The 16,022-nt window shown below is 42.4% G+C and overlaps 1 protein-coding gene and 1 long non-coding RNA gene across 3 annotated transcripts; one reads left to right on the top strand and one right to left on the bottom strand.

Moving 5' to 3' along the window:
- Nucleotides 1–698: 698 nt before the first annotated feature.
- lrrc4.2 (leucine rich repeat containing 4.2) lies at nucleotides 699–6,366 on the top strand. 2 transcript variants are annotated; one of them, XM_065957325.1, is made up of 2 exons: nucleotides 699–2,615; nucleotides 3,011–6,366. In XM_065957325.1, the coding sequence occupies exon 2, from the start codon at nucleotides 3,132–3,134 to the stop codon at nucleotides 5,127–5,129; it is 1,998 nt and encodes a 665-aa protein (XP_065813397.1). In that variant the 5' UTR covers nucleotides 699–2,615; nucleotides 3,011–3,131; the 3' UTR covers nucleotides 5,130–6,366. The 2 variants fall into 2 exon arrangements, with proteins under 2 accessions (XP_065813397.1, XP_020508109.1); XM_020652453.2 differs by having other exon boundaries at nucleotides 700–2,834.
- LOC136179728 (uncharacterized) lies at nucleotides 6,174–15,511 on the bottom strand. The gene is made up of 2 exons (XR_010666711.1): nucleotides 13,896–15,511; nucleotides 6,174–13,835 (listed from the first exon to the last, which is right to left on the bottom strand). It is a non-coding gene; the product is annotated as an uncharacterized lncRNA (long non-coding RNA).
- Between the last annotated feature and the right edge of the window lie 511 nt (nucleotides 15,512–16,022).

Here is a 16,022-nt window from a genome sequence, read left to right as displayed (position 1 = left end):
CCCGATAAGGGAAGGAAAAATTCAAGTCATGTCCTATTTATTTTAAACACATTTGAATCACAGTTGTAATTGACAGTGGCACATTTATTATGGATTGCATGTGCTGTGCTTTTTCTTCTTTCTGGAGACCCAAACCCAGAAATGTAGGGAATGTATGTGTGACAGGGGAGGGAAAGAATGTGGTCATTAAGCAAAGGCAGAGAGAGGGAAACTCTTTCTCCTGCATTCAAATGATGCTTAATCCAGCACTATCAACACTCCTCCTCATCTCTCCTCCTCATCTCTCCTCCTCATCTCTCTGCCTTTTCTGTGCCATTTCACAGAGGAGGCTACTATGCAGGATGTTCCCCTCATCCGTCTCCCTATATACCTATTTATCTAATTCCTCTCTTTCCCTTCCATAGGCTCCTTTTCCCTCCTATTTCACCAAGGACGTGGATATATCTCCTCCTGCCCCTGTCCCATCTCTCTGCCACTCTTTTCCCGTAAGTCTCTCTTTTTTCCTCCTCTATCTCTCTCCGTCTTTCTCTCTCTCATCTTGCTAAGAGATAACTGTGCAGCAAGCTCTTTCATCTTTCTCCTCCCCGAAGAAGAAAACTGCCCAGCAGATACAGCAGAAGCAGAGTCAGCATTTCAGCCCTCTATGATGTCACGGACCCCCGGACCCAACTCCCCCCCCCCACACCTCCAACAAAACACTCACACACGCATAATAAATGCTCTTACACTAACGCTAATAAGAAAGTCTTCCTTTTTTTTTGAAAACAACATTTTTTCTTGTTGATCTTGTGCGTTTATGAGAAACATGTTCCACTGCTGTTCTCACAAGACAGAGAGACAGCAAAAAAAAAAACCCAAACAGACTCTCGAGTTGGAAGTGGAAAGTCTGACCTCCTGTCTCTGTGTGATACATTAGAATGCTTTGAATTTGAATGTAGGTTTGAGGGAGGCGGCGTAAAAAGGTAAGTGGAGGGGAGAGCTGGGACGATTGGCACAGGTAAGTGATTGAGAGAGAAAGAAGGCAACACGTGAGATACCACAGACCTAAAAAGGGGGAAGAGAAAGAGAGGAGAAGATGGTTACAATGAGGGGGGGGGGAGGGGGGGAAGAGGAGGCACACGGGGAGGATGGGGAGGTTGAATGTGTTAATACACAGGAACACTGCATCAAACCAATGCACTGCTCTGAGGCTGGCTGAGCAGCTGAAGAGGAGTGCGTCAGCAGTACATTCACGTTCCCATTGAAGGACAAAGGGAGGAGGGGGGGGCAGAGCGAGCATCTTAGCTGCCTGCCTGCAACACCGACACGGAGGAGGAGGAGGGGGGGGGATAGAGAAAAAGAGAGAGATTGGAGAATAAACAAGAGGAGGAGATGTGGCTTTAGAATGCTGCTGCTCCTGCTGCTTCTGTGAAGGTGGGCTGCCTGTTTGAGTGCTCGCGTGCCTCCTCCTCCTCCTCCTCTCCATCTCTCTCTCTCTCTCTCTCTCTCTCTCACACACACACACACACACTCTCCCCTTTCTCGCACTCTATCTTCCTCCTGCTCTTGATCTGTCAGTGGTTTCTCTCTCCTCTCTTTTTCTGTCTCTCTTTTCCCCTCTCTCTCTCTCTCTCTCTCTCTCTCTCTCTCTCTCTCTCTCTCTCTCTTCAACTCCGGCTACTGCAGTAGTCCACCAGCCAGCCGCAAGTCTGACAGCCACACACATGGCTAACTGCCACAACTTACTACCTCAGCCCGGGAGAGAGGAAAAAAGCTAAAACATAAGCGAGCGGAAGAACAATTGCGGGAGACAGCCTGGGCACAAACAGCAAGTGGAAAGAAAAATCCTCAATACCTTTTTTTTTTTTTCTTTCTGTTTTTGGATACAGATACGGAGCCCACTTCCACGCTCATCCTCCTCTAAAGCGTCATCCTCTGTTTTTCTCTCATCGCAGAAGAAGACAAGAGTGCTCTCTCTCTCCCTCTCTCTCTACCGACAGCCTTTTTTTTGCAAAGCTCCAACAGCGCAGAGCATCCCCCCCCTCTCCCCCCCCATCCCCCCCATCCAGCGCCACCATCTCTCCCACCACCCCCAACACCCCCCCCCCCCCTCCCCCCAGGAGCAATAGACGGATTACTGCTAACTGTGCACACGGCAGCCTGCAGCTGCTCTGACCAGGGCCAGCTCAACGTTGTGTGAGGAAACAAGAAGAACACAGAGGAGGAGGAGAGGAGAGGAGAGGAGAGGGGGATGACTGTGCCGGGAGTTCTTTAGCCTTTTTTTTTTTTTTTTTTTCTGTCTCTCAGTCTCTGTCACAACGAGGCTAATCAGCGACCGACTAGCCCTTGGCAAAGTCACAGTGAGGGAGGTCTCTCCAGAAAAACGGGTGACCAGCCGACGAGCAAACACATGTGTCAGGAGTCGACAGGACTGAGGATTTAAAAAAAAAAATCTTTTTCATTTTCCCCCCCACTTCTTCTGTCCTCCCTCTGCTGTCTTTGACTGCGCTATGGATCATTGTGATTTATCCACAGTGGAGCTGCGTTTTGGAGTCTGCAGCCTGGCAGGGGGGGCAGTTAGAGGGGGCAGAAAGGATCCAGGCACCTACTAAGTCTTCATGGCCTTACCTTTGCCTGTGAGTGTTATTCATGCTGATTCCAGTCTTTAATCGTAGGAGCCATTTTGTACCCTGGGCTAATAGAGGGGGCCACCTTACTTTTTCAGTGAGGTAAAAAACAAGACAAAATTAGTCTTCTGTCTCTCCATGGAGCGGATTTATAAATTAACGTGATGCATGACTGTTGCTTTTAACGTTTGGAAAGAGGCGAAAACAGACCACTTCCAAACTAATGAGGTACGTCACTTATATAGTTATTCATCTTTTTTTTCTTTTTTTTTTTTTTACATTGCTGCACTGCTTTTCGTTTGCTGCTATTGTTGTATTAATCTCTCACTCTATCTCCACCTCTGTCCCTCTGCTTTTCTTTTTTCCCCCCCTTTCTCTTTCCCCGATGTCTATTTGTGATGTAGCATCTCCCTGCACTGTCGATGGAACTTCGGAGCTGCGAGTCGCTCCAGCCGGGCTAAGGTGGTCTGTCCTCTGGTGTGTGCCGTCTCCCCCCACCATGCAGAATAATGAGCCCTCCACACCATGAGTCCTTTGGGCCAGGTTAGTGTGCAGCCTACCTGGAACGCAGCTCTGCTCGCCGTGATCTCCCTCATGGTGCCCACTCTCAGTATGTGCCAGTCCACAGGCCTCGCGTTGGGCTCGGCTAACCCACAGAACTGCCCGGGCGTGTGCTCGTGCACTAACCAGCTCAGCAAGGTGGTGTGCACCCGCCGGAGCCTGATCCGGGTTCCTCCAAACATCCCAGCCAACACCAGGTACCTAAACCTGATGGAAAACAGCATAGAGACCATACAGGCGGATACATTCAGGCACCTGCATCACCTGGAGGTTCTGCAGTTAGGCAGAAATGCCATCAGACAGATTGAGGTGGGGGCCTTCAACGGCTTGACCAGTCTTAACACCCTGGAACTGTTCGACAACCGACTGACGGTCATACCCAGTGGAGCTTTTGAGTACCTGTCAAAGTTGAGAGAATTATGGCTTAGAAACAATCCCATTGAGAGCATCCCCTCCTACGCCTTCAACCGCGTCCCCTCCCTCATGAGACTGGACCTTGGAGAGCTGAGGAAGTTAGAGTACATTTCCGACGGGGCGTTCGAGGGCCTTCACAACCTCAAGTACCTCAACTTGGGGATGTGCAACCTTCGGGAGTTTCCTAATCTCTCACCGCTGGTGGGATTGGAGGAGCTAGAAATATCTGAGAATGTTTTCCCCGAACTGAAGCCCGGGGCCTTTCGCGGGCTCAAGAATTTACGCAAACTATGGATTATGAACTCTGCGATCACTACTATCGAAAGGAATGCATTCGATGACATCACGGCCTTGGTGGAGCTGAATTTGGCCCATAACAACCTGTCGTCTCTTCCTCACAACCTCTTCACGCCTCTGCAGTACCTGGTGGAGTTACACCTGCACCACAACCCCTGGCGGTGCGATTGTGACGTCGTGTGGCTCTCCTGGTGGCTCAGAGAATACATTCCCACAAACTCCACCTGCTGCGGACGCTGCCACACCCCGGTCCACATGAGAGGTCGATACCTGGTGGAGGTCGATCAGACCACCTTTCAGTGTTCGGCGCCGTTTATACTCGACGCTCCGAGAGATCTTAACATCTCGGCGGCGAGGGTCGCAGAACTGAAGTGTCGCACTGCTGCCATGAGTTCGGTCAGATGGCTTCTCCCCAACGGCACCGTATTGACCCATGGCTCGGCTCATCCGAGGATATCGGTCCTTAATGACGGAACTCTCAATTTCTCCAACGTTCTGCCGTCAGACACTGGTGTCTACACGTGCATGGTGAGCAACATGGCAGGGAATTCCAACGCCTCGGCCTACCTAAACGTCAGCAATGCTGAACTCAACACGTCTAATTTGTCTTATTTTACAACTGTAACGGTGGAGGTTTTGGAGCCCACCGTGGAAGAGACCCCCAAACCCAAGCCTACTATCCCCGCTTCGCCCTCTGTGTTTCAGCCTGTCTTCATCTCCACACCTACTGTGCTCTTCCAGAGCACTCAGACTCCAAGGCAGGTGTCGATCCCTACTGCCAGAATCCCTAGCGGGCCAGCCGCCAGCCTGGATGAGGTGATGAAAACCACCAAAATCATCATTGGCTGTTTTGTTGCTGTCACCTTGCTTGCAGCTGCCATGTTAATTGCGTTCTATAAGTTGCGTAAGCGGCATCAACAGAGGAGCACGGTGGCAGCAGCCAGGACCATAGAAATCATTCAAATGGAGGAGGAAGTTCCTCCTGTTCCACCGCCCACCTCGGGATCTAGCGGTTCGGACGACACGGTGTTGGTACTGCCAACATTAGTTGAACACAACAGCAACACCTTTAAGCCTGGGTACGTGTCCACCTCCTCAGGCCGCCAAGGGAGCTATGGAGCCCACTGGACCCAGAACAACTCCCTCCATCGCTCAGTCAGACAGCATCACAGCCACATCAGCACCATAACGGATCCCTACGCCATTAAGACTACCCATGGCAAAGAGAAGGTTCAAGAGACCCAAATCTAAGTAATGCTCCCCGACATGGATCTATCTCTGACTATGCCCCAACCCTCTTCACTCCACTGCTCACCACTCCATGCAATAGAATGCACAAAGAACAAAAACGGTAACTTTCTTTTGTACAGATGTGCAAAACATGGACAGTTTTTTCCTTTCTTGTACATGCCTATATATAAGTATATAAATATGAAAAGATACAAATATATATAAATGAAACTCCCGTCAAGGCAGTGGTGAGACATACAGATTATATTAGAAAAGAAAGTAAATTGAAACTATTTTCTAATAACTGGTGACTTCTAACTAAAAAAAAAGAAAAAGATAGTGAATTGCTTTTGTGATTGATCTGCTCTTGGAAAAGAGGTTCTTAGTTTTTTTTTTTGTTTTTTTTTTTTTTTTGTTTTTTTTTTAGAATATTTAGGATGCAGTAAACAACTCTTTATATGAACCAGTTTCTAAATACAGCCCCACATGTAAGCTCCAGTTTTTACTGTGCCAAATATTATATGCAATAAAATTGTATTTCCAGACTTAGGAACAGAAAAAAAGACACACAAGCAAAATCTAGACGGATAGAAACATTTGTCCAAGGATAGCAGTAATGGCACAGATATAATGTGCTGTTCAGTAGCTATCAGCCAAATGCTTTTGGACTGCAGTGAATTTCTGCAGCTAAGGTTTTAACCCCCTGGTTGCCGGAGCTAAGCTGCGTTTGACAGTGCCAGTGCTTCTTAGTTGTAGCGTATCTAAAAATGTTTAGTTAGTGTGCACATTCCCCCACTGGTTTAACTGGCAAAGACGAAGTGCAGGCTAATAACAGTTGTCGCAAATACTTTGTTCTGTTATTGGTTGCATTTTCTATTCCTTTTTTTCCTTTAGGTCTTACATGCTTCTTAACGGCTTGTGTAGTGTTTAGGGCTAATTTATTAATGCATAACAGCAGTTGCCTGACTTGTCTCTGCAAGGGCTCATTCCGATGCTAATTTTTTTCAATGGAACAGACATGCGGTGCAGTGATACAGGTCTTTGCTGACCATTCGGCTTTTGGAGGAAAAAAAAAAAAAACAGACAATTGAAGTGAAACAAAATGAATGTCTGATACTGGGGCTTTTCCATGGACTACATTGAAACATGACTTTGTTTTTTCTTTTAACAGTTTATTTTGAGCAACACTATTTTTATGGAGAGACTAAGGAGGCTATGAAAAATAAAAACCTTTGGTTTGTATTTCTCTAATCAGAAACACTTTCATCTGATGCTTTTTCTTCTCTCTGAATATATTTCCATTTGTGTGTAAGCTGTTTAATCGTAAAATCTGGACACAGCATTGTAAATCGTATCCTTCCCAAACCCCCCCTCCTCTTATGGTCCTATGCATTTACTTAGTGTCTGCATGAATGGGTCTTTAAGTAACTGGTGTACAATGCTGCATTATACCCCACAGTGGGGCTCTATGCAGGTCAGATAGGCTGTTGGTCTTTGATGCCTCAGCTTAGTTCTTAACATTGATTATTCAGTGACTGTGAAGGGGAAAATACATGTATCCCACAGTTCAACATTTTGTGGGTTTCTTTTCCTTACTACTCATCTGCAGGTTCTATTTTACTGTCCGAGTTAGTTTTCCATCAAGTGAAAAAAAAAAATCCATATTAAATAACTAATAGGAAGAAAGGCAGTTGTGCTTGGTTCATCATGATATGAGGTGAAAACAATCTGTCAAAGCAGGTTCTTCAAGAAAGCAATCTAAATATATCACCTAGCTATAAGAAAGCAGACTGGTTTTATTTTTTTTTATAGATGCTGTTTGTGTCAATGCATTGCTTAGCAATATGAATTATCTTGATGTCACACTGCTTAAAGGTCAGCTACCATAAATGAGTCTGCCTAGTCTCTCTGATGACTGAAACGCTTTACCTTTGACCTTATACTGTTGCACTAAATGCTACCATTTCCCAGTCCTGATTTCCTCAAATTTGATCAAACCCCTGCAGGTTTTTGGTCTTTTATAAAGCGCTTCGAAAGTGCACCAGTGGAGGCTATTTGGGGATAAAGGGGAAATTACAGTATGACCTCTGTGCTAATTATGGAGCATGGTGAGTTGACAAGAACACCAAGGCTTCATTTAGAAACCGCCTGGCTTGATTTCCTGTTCCATCAGGAGATGGTTAATAATGTGCTGCGTGAGTTGCTGTTGGGCATAATGTTACTGTATTCCTATTCTTCTTGTGGCATTCACAATCAGAACCCTGCATTACATTAGGAACTCCTCTGGTGCAATTCAACAAAACAGGGACTGTCATTACATAACAGTCTAGAATACAGCTCGAGTGGGTGTCAGTTAAAAAAAAATGCTTAAATATAGATATTATTTAAATAGGATGTACTTTTCATTTATTAAAAAAAATCAAATAATATCAGCTATTGCAGTCATAAGAGCAATGCCTCTAATAATCCTATTTTGGAGGTTTCCACGGCTCTGAATTAATGAATGGAGAGGTGCTAATGTTTTCAGCCAGCACACCTGGCAGTGCGAGTACAGGTGGGCCTCAATAAGCAGATGGAACTCCTCTCACTATGTCAAGTGTTTTCTTAATTTTCCTCATAATGTGATTGCAATACACTTCTAAATAGCCAATCTCACCCCCCCCCCCCCCCCCCCCCGGAATATGATATCTGCTCATTTCTTCGACAACGCAGAGTGTTCTTGGTTGTTACAGTATGTGTGGGTTGAAAAAAAAAAATAGCAGGCTCTTATTAATTCCTCAGCTCAGTGTGGCTCTGGCCACATTAGGGCTTCATAAGAGGCTGGTGGCTGTTTTGTCAAGCCTTTAATGTGCTTCATAACAGCCACATACAGGAGACCCAACGAGGACTTGCTTTTTTTTTTCTTTCTTCCCCTCCGCCTCATCGTGATTGTTAACAGCAGGGAAAAAAAAGAGAGGGGGCTGTTCCAGCTTTGGCATAATACTATCAACCATTCAGTCAATTGAGGTTTGCTGCACCAAGTGTCAAGGGTGAAGAGGCTGAGGACTGGAGTGAAACAGCCATTGTGTTAACGGTTGAAAACAAGAGCCAAGACAATAGTCCTCCCCTGAAAACATCAGCAGGGTTAATATGAATCTATTCTCCTGGGTGGCTATACCGTCTTATCTTCACCAGCTGAGGCAGTCGTATGCTTTGAATTTGGCTGTGTACTGTATATTGCCTTGTTGCAAATGAGCTGTGAAGATGTCTTGTCATAAATGCTGCCATCTCTCTTTCTCTATCCTCTCGCCTTTATCATTTGTTAATTGACTTAAAATCATTGAGTGAAACTTGTGAGTATAGGGATAGGTTGTGTTTTAAGTCAGCCTCTTTTTCTCCCCTTCTTCTTCTCCTGTTATCTGTTTGGCACAGCAACTGTCACAAATTTGCATATAGTCTTTTGGAGCAGGCTTACTCACTGCCCACCTTTCTTTTGTCCCATCATGTTGATTTTCGTCCGATGGTTTAATAAAACTCTAGCCAAAGACTGATGCATCTTTTAAGTTGGCAGTGTGTCAGAGACTTCTGCGTTCCACGTTGGCAGAAGATGGAAAAAGGTTAAAGAATGGCTAAACCGCAGCTGTGCACTGTGTTCGTCTCACTCCTGCTAGATATGATCTTCAGGGAGACTGCAGGAAAAAGGGTTGGGATAAGGCTCTGTGGAGGGCGGCGTTTCAGGTCAAGGGGTTTGTTGAGAAGAAGTCCTTGAAGCCTTAAGATCCATATCTGCTAATGAAGTCTCCACCAGTAAGAGGTGTTGGTAAGGTGGCCGACCACAGCAATCCTCCCAGTTTCTCTGCTGACTGATGGCTTTTTGTGCCCACAAAGGGATCGCAATAAATGATCCATGGTCCTTTAAGAGGGGAGAAATGACTTAGAATCACTTCTTATCCCTCTATAAACACTGACTGCACTCCTTTACAGTAACACTATATTGTGACTTAACCTCAGCATAGGCTCACACTCCAAAAATGTCTACTCATTTAGATCTATATGCATCTACTGAGCAACAATTTTATAAATACAATTTTAAATAAATAGGAGGACTCATTCTGTAAGGCTGTGAAGTTACATTGTGACTCAATGAAATGCAGCTTTTTAGAACAGAAACATTCAACAGAATAAACCGAGATATATCAAACGACGAAGTAAAGCTGCATTGATGAACTTTCGGTTTGTGTTGATTTTTAGCGACTTCTGTGGACAAAGTGCTATCTTTTATCTCTTTGCTGATTTTATCCTGAATGCACTTACATTGTGTTTTCTGACAGAAAAAAAATCATCCTTCTGTCATTCTATAGTCAAACGTATCACTCACTCTTAACCTTTTCTATGGAAAATTTTAAAAAAATGCGGTTTCAATAGGGCGATGTCATTCTCCTCACCTGGCACCTGTCGTTGTACAAACATTAAAGATAATTCTAAAGAGATAATCAATCCGGTTGCTGATGGTCTCTTTTGCTAAGAGTCATCACTATTAATGTCAGTATTTTTCATAACCAGAAAAAAAAAATCTTCACAGCCAACCCTGTGGCTCCTTTCCATAATGTTGTTCCCTATAATTTAATTTCTGAATCTATCCGCGCTCCTATCTCTTAAAATAAAAGCATAAATATCCCTAAAACAAATCTTTAAAAAAAAGCACATTTGAAAAACATTATTAAGCTTTAATTTAAGCCTAAACAAAAAATGTGTGCAGTGCGTGTGCACTTTTGGATTCATACTGGTCCTTGGTTTTGGGTCAAGGCAAATCGGGACAACAAAGACAGAAGAGTAATAATAGAGAAGATGCATCTGCTAGAAGCACATCTGCATCAACACAACACAAACAAGGACAATATCTACAAATAGTCTTGCGGAAAATTACCCGTCCCAAACTAGTTAGAATTAACAGTCGACAGTATTTCAAAGCCTTTTCTTTGCAATAAGCAATTTTCCCAAACAGTTTCTCAGTATAATTAACAGAGAAAATATTGTAGGCACATTAAGCTGAAGAAAAAAAAGAGTGAATTTCCATCTAATTATGCTGCAAAAAGTTTTCCTAAATAACTTCAGAAAATAGAAAGATGGAGAAAAAGGCTTTTAGAATTCGTATTAGCACAGATACACGATAAAACTATCCCATTTTAAGTTCCTGGACATGACTTGTGTGAACCAGGTGAGTGAACTTTTTTTAAATGAAGAAGTGTTATCCCTTTGAGAGATTCAACATATTATGGCTGATGCTAAGTTACTTTGAGAGACTGACCTCACCTTACTTTGAAAGGGAGAGCTGTCAACTTCCCTTCATCCTGATTTTAACACAGGTTTAAACATTTACGAGGAAAGCCCCTCATCCCTTCTTGCATATCCAAATGACAATTTACATTTAGTGACAAAATGAAACATTAAACACTTATGATATAGAGGAACTGCTAAAATATGATGGTGCCATAATTCTGCATCAAAGCAAACACTCTCAGGCTCTCAACTACTGCACAGTTTATGTCAGCGTAATGTAGGCCAGTGTGCTCTCTTTGGAGCAGTGCAGCTCTAGATAAAGGGTGGCAGCTGGAGGTTGTTCCTGCAGGTCTCTTTCTATGTCAGTCAGTCCTACTGTCTGTCTTTACTAAGTTGTGTGCAGTGTGTGTATGTGCATGTGAAAGAAAGGGTCTTTTTACCTCTCCCACTCACTGCTAAGGAGGTTAAAGCAGAACACATGAACACACGCTCAGAGGCAAACAACAACAACAACAACAAAAGATACTATTCAAAAAGAAAGATGAATGCTTTCAGTAAATATGAGGCTTATGGGATTTAATTGAATGTACTTTTTTTCATTTTAGTAGTTAGTTATCATATCTCTGTAGAGAGGGTTCACACAAGAACACAAGTCCCTTCGGAATCCAAGACTTACGCCATTTAAGGACTTTCACTCTTTTTTTTTTTTTAAATCAGTCTTTTATGAAATTCCCATGAAAAAAACATTATCTGAAAATAATATGTTTTTTTTTTTGTTTTTAGAAGAGATATGTTTTGATTTGGAGGTATTCAAAACCTTCCAGCCATATCTGACACATTTTGTCTGTAACTTGTCCCTCTATACTGCTGATACTCATGAACAGTGAAGGATTTAGATGGACCACGGTTATTTTAGAATTTTAAAGAATAAAGCTCAAGTAATATCCTTTTTATTTCATTGTGAAAATATTAGAGGGGATTGGAAAGTGAAAAAAATAAAGATGCATAATTAGGACTCTCATAAAATGCTTAATAGAAAATAGATTGAATTATTATTTTTCTGAGCACTTACCTTTTTATAAATGGATAAAGCTTTATTATAAAAAAAGAGGATACCATGCTTTTTTTTGTGTTCGTGTGCATGTGTACCATCGACATAATTTAGTAATTATACTATTATATAATATAAAAAATATTACTAATTTTGAATGTAGGGCAACCAGGGTTTGTCTTACTATGTTTTGGGGAACTCATCGCTGCCAGTCAAATCTAAACCACACCCATACTGTCTCGAAGAACAAACAAAACTCTTTAGTGTTTGAGAAAGATATAAAACAAGTGTTGATAATGAGTCCAGCTAATGTTTGCTCGTACTTTAGATTCTCAGAGACTGTGTCTCTCATTAACTAAAACTACACTATTGTAAATGCAATTACTGCGAACACAATTGATCTACAAACATCACAAATATATTCCACTTAGTTTTCAAGTATGGGGCATTCATCTCTTTCTGTCAGAGTGAATGATATGGGAGACCCAAACCAAGGCTTAGTAAAACAATTCAGTGAAGTTGTTAATAGTGTAAAAGTAGGGGTGTAACAAGAGACACGATTTACAACGTACCTCGGTTTTGGGGTCACAGTTCAATACGAGTTTAGTTCAACAGGAATAAAGCAACAGGAAGTATCAAATGCATAGTGGTGTGTTGTTTTTTTCATTTATTTTGAAAATATTTCACAGTAGTAGTAGTTTTAACAGCAGTTCAGATGACCGTTCCATCCAATGTTATTCAAAACTATCTGAGAAAGTGAGCTTGTAAAGGGCAGGGACCATGGACTGGCAAATTATAAATACTACTTCTGCATATGGGTGCATTAGCTGTATGGTGCTATACAAATAATGATTGATTGTTTTATTGATAGCTTTTGAAATGCCTATTGCTTCCGGTATATCTTTGGCCCTGTCTGCTTTCACATAGATGCTTTTTAAAAAATGGCAGGAATAAGTTGTTGGACACCTGTTCCCTTTTGCCTCTTTCTGGGAAATTGGCAAATCTGGGTGATTAGCATTAGCATGTTCAACGCGTTTCCTCACACATACCGTACAACTGCTGTACAATGCCATCACACTATTCTCGACCAATTCACTCCTCGCACTCCATCGCTGTTTGTTCCTAGTCAAACGGGGAATCCAACATTTTCCCACACGGCAGGTCTTCAAACTCCTGTGTGTCGTAGCGGGTGACAAAGCATTTTTTCGCACATTAACCCTTTCCTAGACTGGATTGAATTACTGCCATCTGTGACCACATTTTTTCTTTACTCACTCAGACGTATTTGTTGTATGACTGCATCAAAGCGTGATGGTTGGGGAGGAAACACATACCTTTACACACCCCTAGTGTAAAAGAGACCTTCATCATGCCAATGAACCAATAAAACCAAGTCCTTCTGAGCCCATGGTAAGTTCATCAACAGACTCACTCACTGTCAAATCTCCACCGCTCACTGGCAGTTTTGGCAGTTTTACAGATTCACTTGGCTTTTTTTCTTTAAACTTGACTTCCGTCTCTTTATTTCTCTTTCATTCCGTTGACCCTGCCAATAACAGCCAAGGCCTCACAGTTGCTATGGTTTCCCTGGATTCCAGCGCAATGGTGATTGGCTGTTGGCGGAAATTGTAGTCGACATGGAGCGGTGTGAATAGGGAGCTTACTGTGACCCTGACAGAATGTACTGTATTCATATTTACTTTGAGGACCTTGGTTAGACAGCCACTCCAAACAAAACTCAATGGGCCTATTCACTGGCTGCAGAATGGTGGGTTCATGTTGTGGCAGATATGTAAGAGTGATGATAAAATGGAAAAAATAATACTTTTTACTGAATAACAAAACCAACAGAGTAGAGCTGTGACGCCAATTCCTTGTTACCAAACAATTCATACTAGGTTTGTCCTGCTACTTGTTCCATGCAGGAGCCACACAACACACCTCTACTGCACGTGTGTCGCTGAACCTTTTTAATTTCAGCGCACATACTAACAGGTTGGACTGACAGCACAGCCCCCATGAGCAATGCTTCTAACGTGTGGCTGCAAGAGTTTATCATAGATTTGAGATTCATGATCAATTTTCACTTTTCTATTCAGGATGTATTTGAAATTAACTAATATATTATTGATGACCTTTATCATACTTTTATCAAAGTATGCCAGTACATACTACTTGCTTCAGCATTCTGCCTTCTATTTGTACGTGGTTCAAGAGCCCATATTCTGCCCTTTTTGGGGTTCGTATATTTAATCTATGTACCTACTTTCGTACGTTCACAATAGCTAATGTTTGAAAAAAGTGTCTGTTTTCATGTACTGCTCCTCCTTGCTCCCTCTACGCTCTGAGTCTGTCAGCTACACTCTGTTGAGCCCACACTGTTAGACCCCACGTGGGCCAAGTCTGCTCTGATTGGTCTGCCGATCCGCTCTGTCGTTATTGGTCAGTTGCTCAGCACGCTTCTCAGAAATTTCAACATGAGCTGCAGGGCTTGCCACAACGAGCCAATGGGCTTAGATCAGTGATCTCACACTGACAATGACGTCGGACTGACAAATTTTTATCGAGGGGGGATAGAACCGAGCGTTACATGCCGCTAATGCTACAGCTAACAGGAGGACGTAGGAGAAGCCGCATTTCCGCGGACTTTGAATTTTTGCACATAGATGTTCCTAAACATGCACAGGACACTTGGAAAACACACTAAAGAGCATATAAAACCAGAAAAAGCAGAATATGGGACCTTTAAGATAAAACAAATCATTGACATACTAACGGTTAGTTGAATGACTTCATCACTTGGCTAGGCAACTGCTGCTCTGTTTGCTAATGCAAAATAAAGAGAAACATCATGCTTTAGTATTGAGTTCAAATGAATGACATGTAGGTTGTCATTCATTCGATCTTCATTTGGGGAACAAGTGACGGGCCTAACAAGCAGTACTGTTACAAGAAGTGATGATTTATAATTATCTGAAAATAATCCTTGCTCGGCTGTCATGTTGTGACACAAACTCTCCAGCGTTCCTTTTTTAATAACATAGGGTATTTTGTCTGGAAAAATCAGTCTACTTAAAGTTTTAAAGCATCTCAAAATCTTATTTTGCATCCACATATGATCCACAATGTGAAGTATTTTTCTCTGCTTTCAAAAAAAGTGAGGCAAAGATGAATACTTTTACAACACAGCGGGATCGCGCTGACTGTAAAACATTCCTCGGCATGAATCCTCGTCATCCGTGTGTGAAGTTTTCGCGCTCTCGGCTCTTTAGTTTTCTTTCACAGTTCGAACACAAGTTGACCGTTTGAGCTGCACTCTCCAAATGACTTGTATGTGTGAACGGGGGTGATAATGTGTTTGTGTGTGTGTGTGTGAGAGTTAGCCTTTCTGGCAACCTCTTTACAGTATGTCAGTGCTGTCAACAAATGGCTGCTGGGAAAAAAAAGCTCGAGCATCCACAGCCCCTAAGTATGAAAGGAGGGAGGGATCTTTTCATATTACAAGTATGATTTTTTTTTTAATGTTGTCACTCAGAAAACAATAAGTATAAAAAAGCTTCAATCATGAACCCTTATCAACTGCTATTTAAAGTGAATGCAAGTTATGTTGCTTTTATTCTTCACAGTGTTAAGCTCAATACTGGCTGTAGTCATTAGGGGTAGAAATCGCAGGGTAACTAATGGGATGGTGTGTGATTTATGGCCCCATGGTATTGATATCAGATGCAGTATTCTGTAGGGATGTGACCAGATCCTGCGAGATTAAACGTCACAGTATTTCTCGTCAGGCTGAAAACTGTATTCACGATAACAGTACATACTGTAGACAAAGAGCAGCAGCTATCATGGAAAACTGGGAATTACCATAGAAGAAGTCCTCACCATTTTTAAATTGTTGCAAGTAGTGGAGAAAATGATCACAGCGGATACATTTCCCCCATCACCCCCTTTCAAAATTGATCAGCATTGTTTTGCAATTCATGACTTTCAATTGAATATAATACTATTTTTCTAGTCATATATTACGTCATCTAAGTTTTCTTAGAATCGTATAAATCCTTGTCTCGTTCTGGTGAAGTCAATGTCGCGTCTCCTCTTGTGAGCTGAGTGTTTCTGAGTATTCTCTATGAATGTATGTGGTGTCATCTTGCTGCAATTCTAAACATCCATTCATTGCTGTCTTGTTATTTTTCCTTCATCCACTGTCCACCTTCATGTCGATAGAGCCACCGTGCAGTAAAGAAGTAGTGACACAGTGAGTCAATTGCCAGGTAAATCACTTCTGAGTGCAGTATTTTTCTAAATTAAAATATCAATTCTTAGCATCAGTGATTTGATTATAGTATTACATGAGTCAGGATGACGATAAATTGCCATATTGATATTTTGTACCACTGAATAACCCAGTTGGAGGTCCCACGCATGATTACAGTATTAATTTGAAAGCCCTTTTGCTGTTTATTGGAGTGAGGCAGCAAGAGTTTGTGTGAGATAATTTCTCAAAAAAAACATTGGTTAGTCATTCAAAAATGAGATAGTTGGTTAAACAAGCTCTCCAATTTCCATTTCCCTACCTCTGGCAAATCACTGCAGCAGTGAGATTG

The sequence above is a fragment of the Labrus bergylta genome, chromosome 7 (genome assembly GCF_963930695.1).
Source record: "Labrus bergylta chromosome 7, fLabBer1.1, whole genome shotgun sequence".
NCBI lineage: Eukaryota > Metazoa > Chordata > Actinopteri > Labriformes > Labridae > Labrus > Labrus bergylta.
Note: the sequence above shows the minus strand (reverse complement) of the source record. Positions and strands in the feature narration are given on the sequence as shown.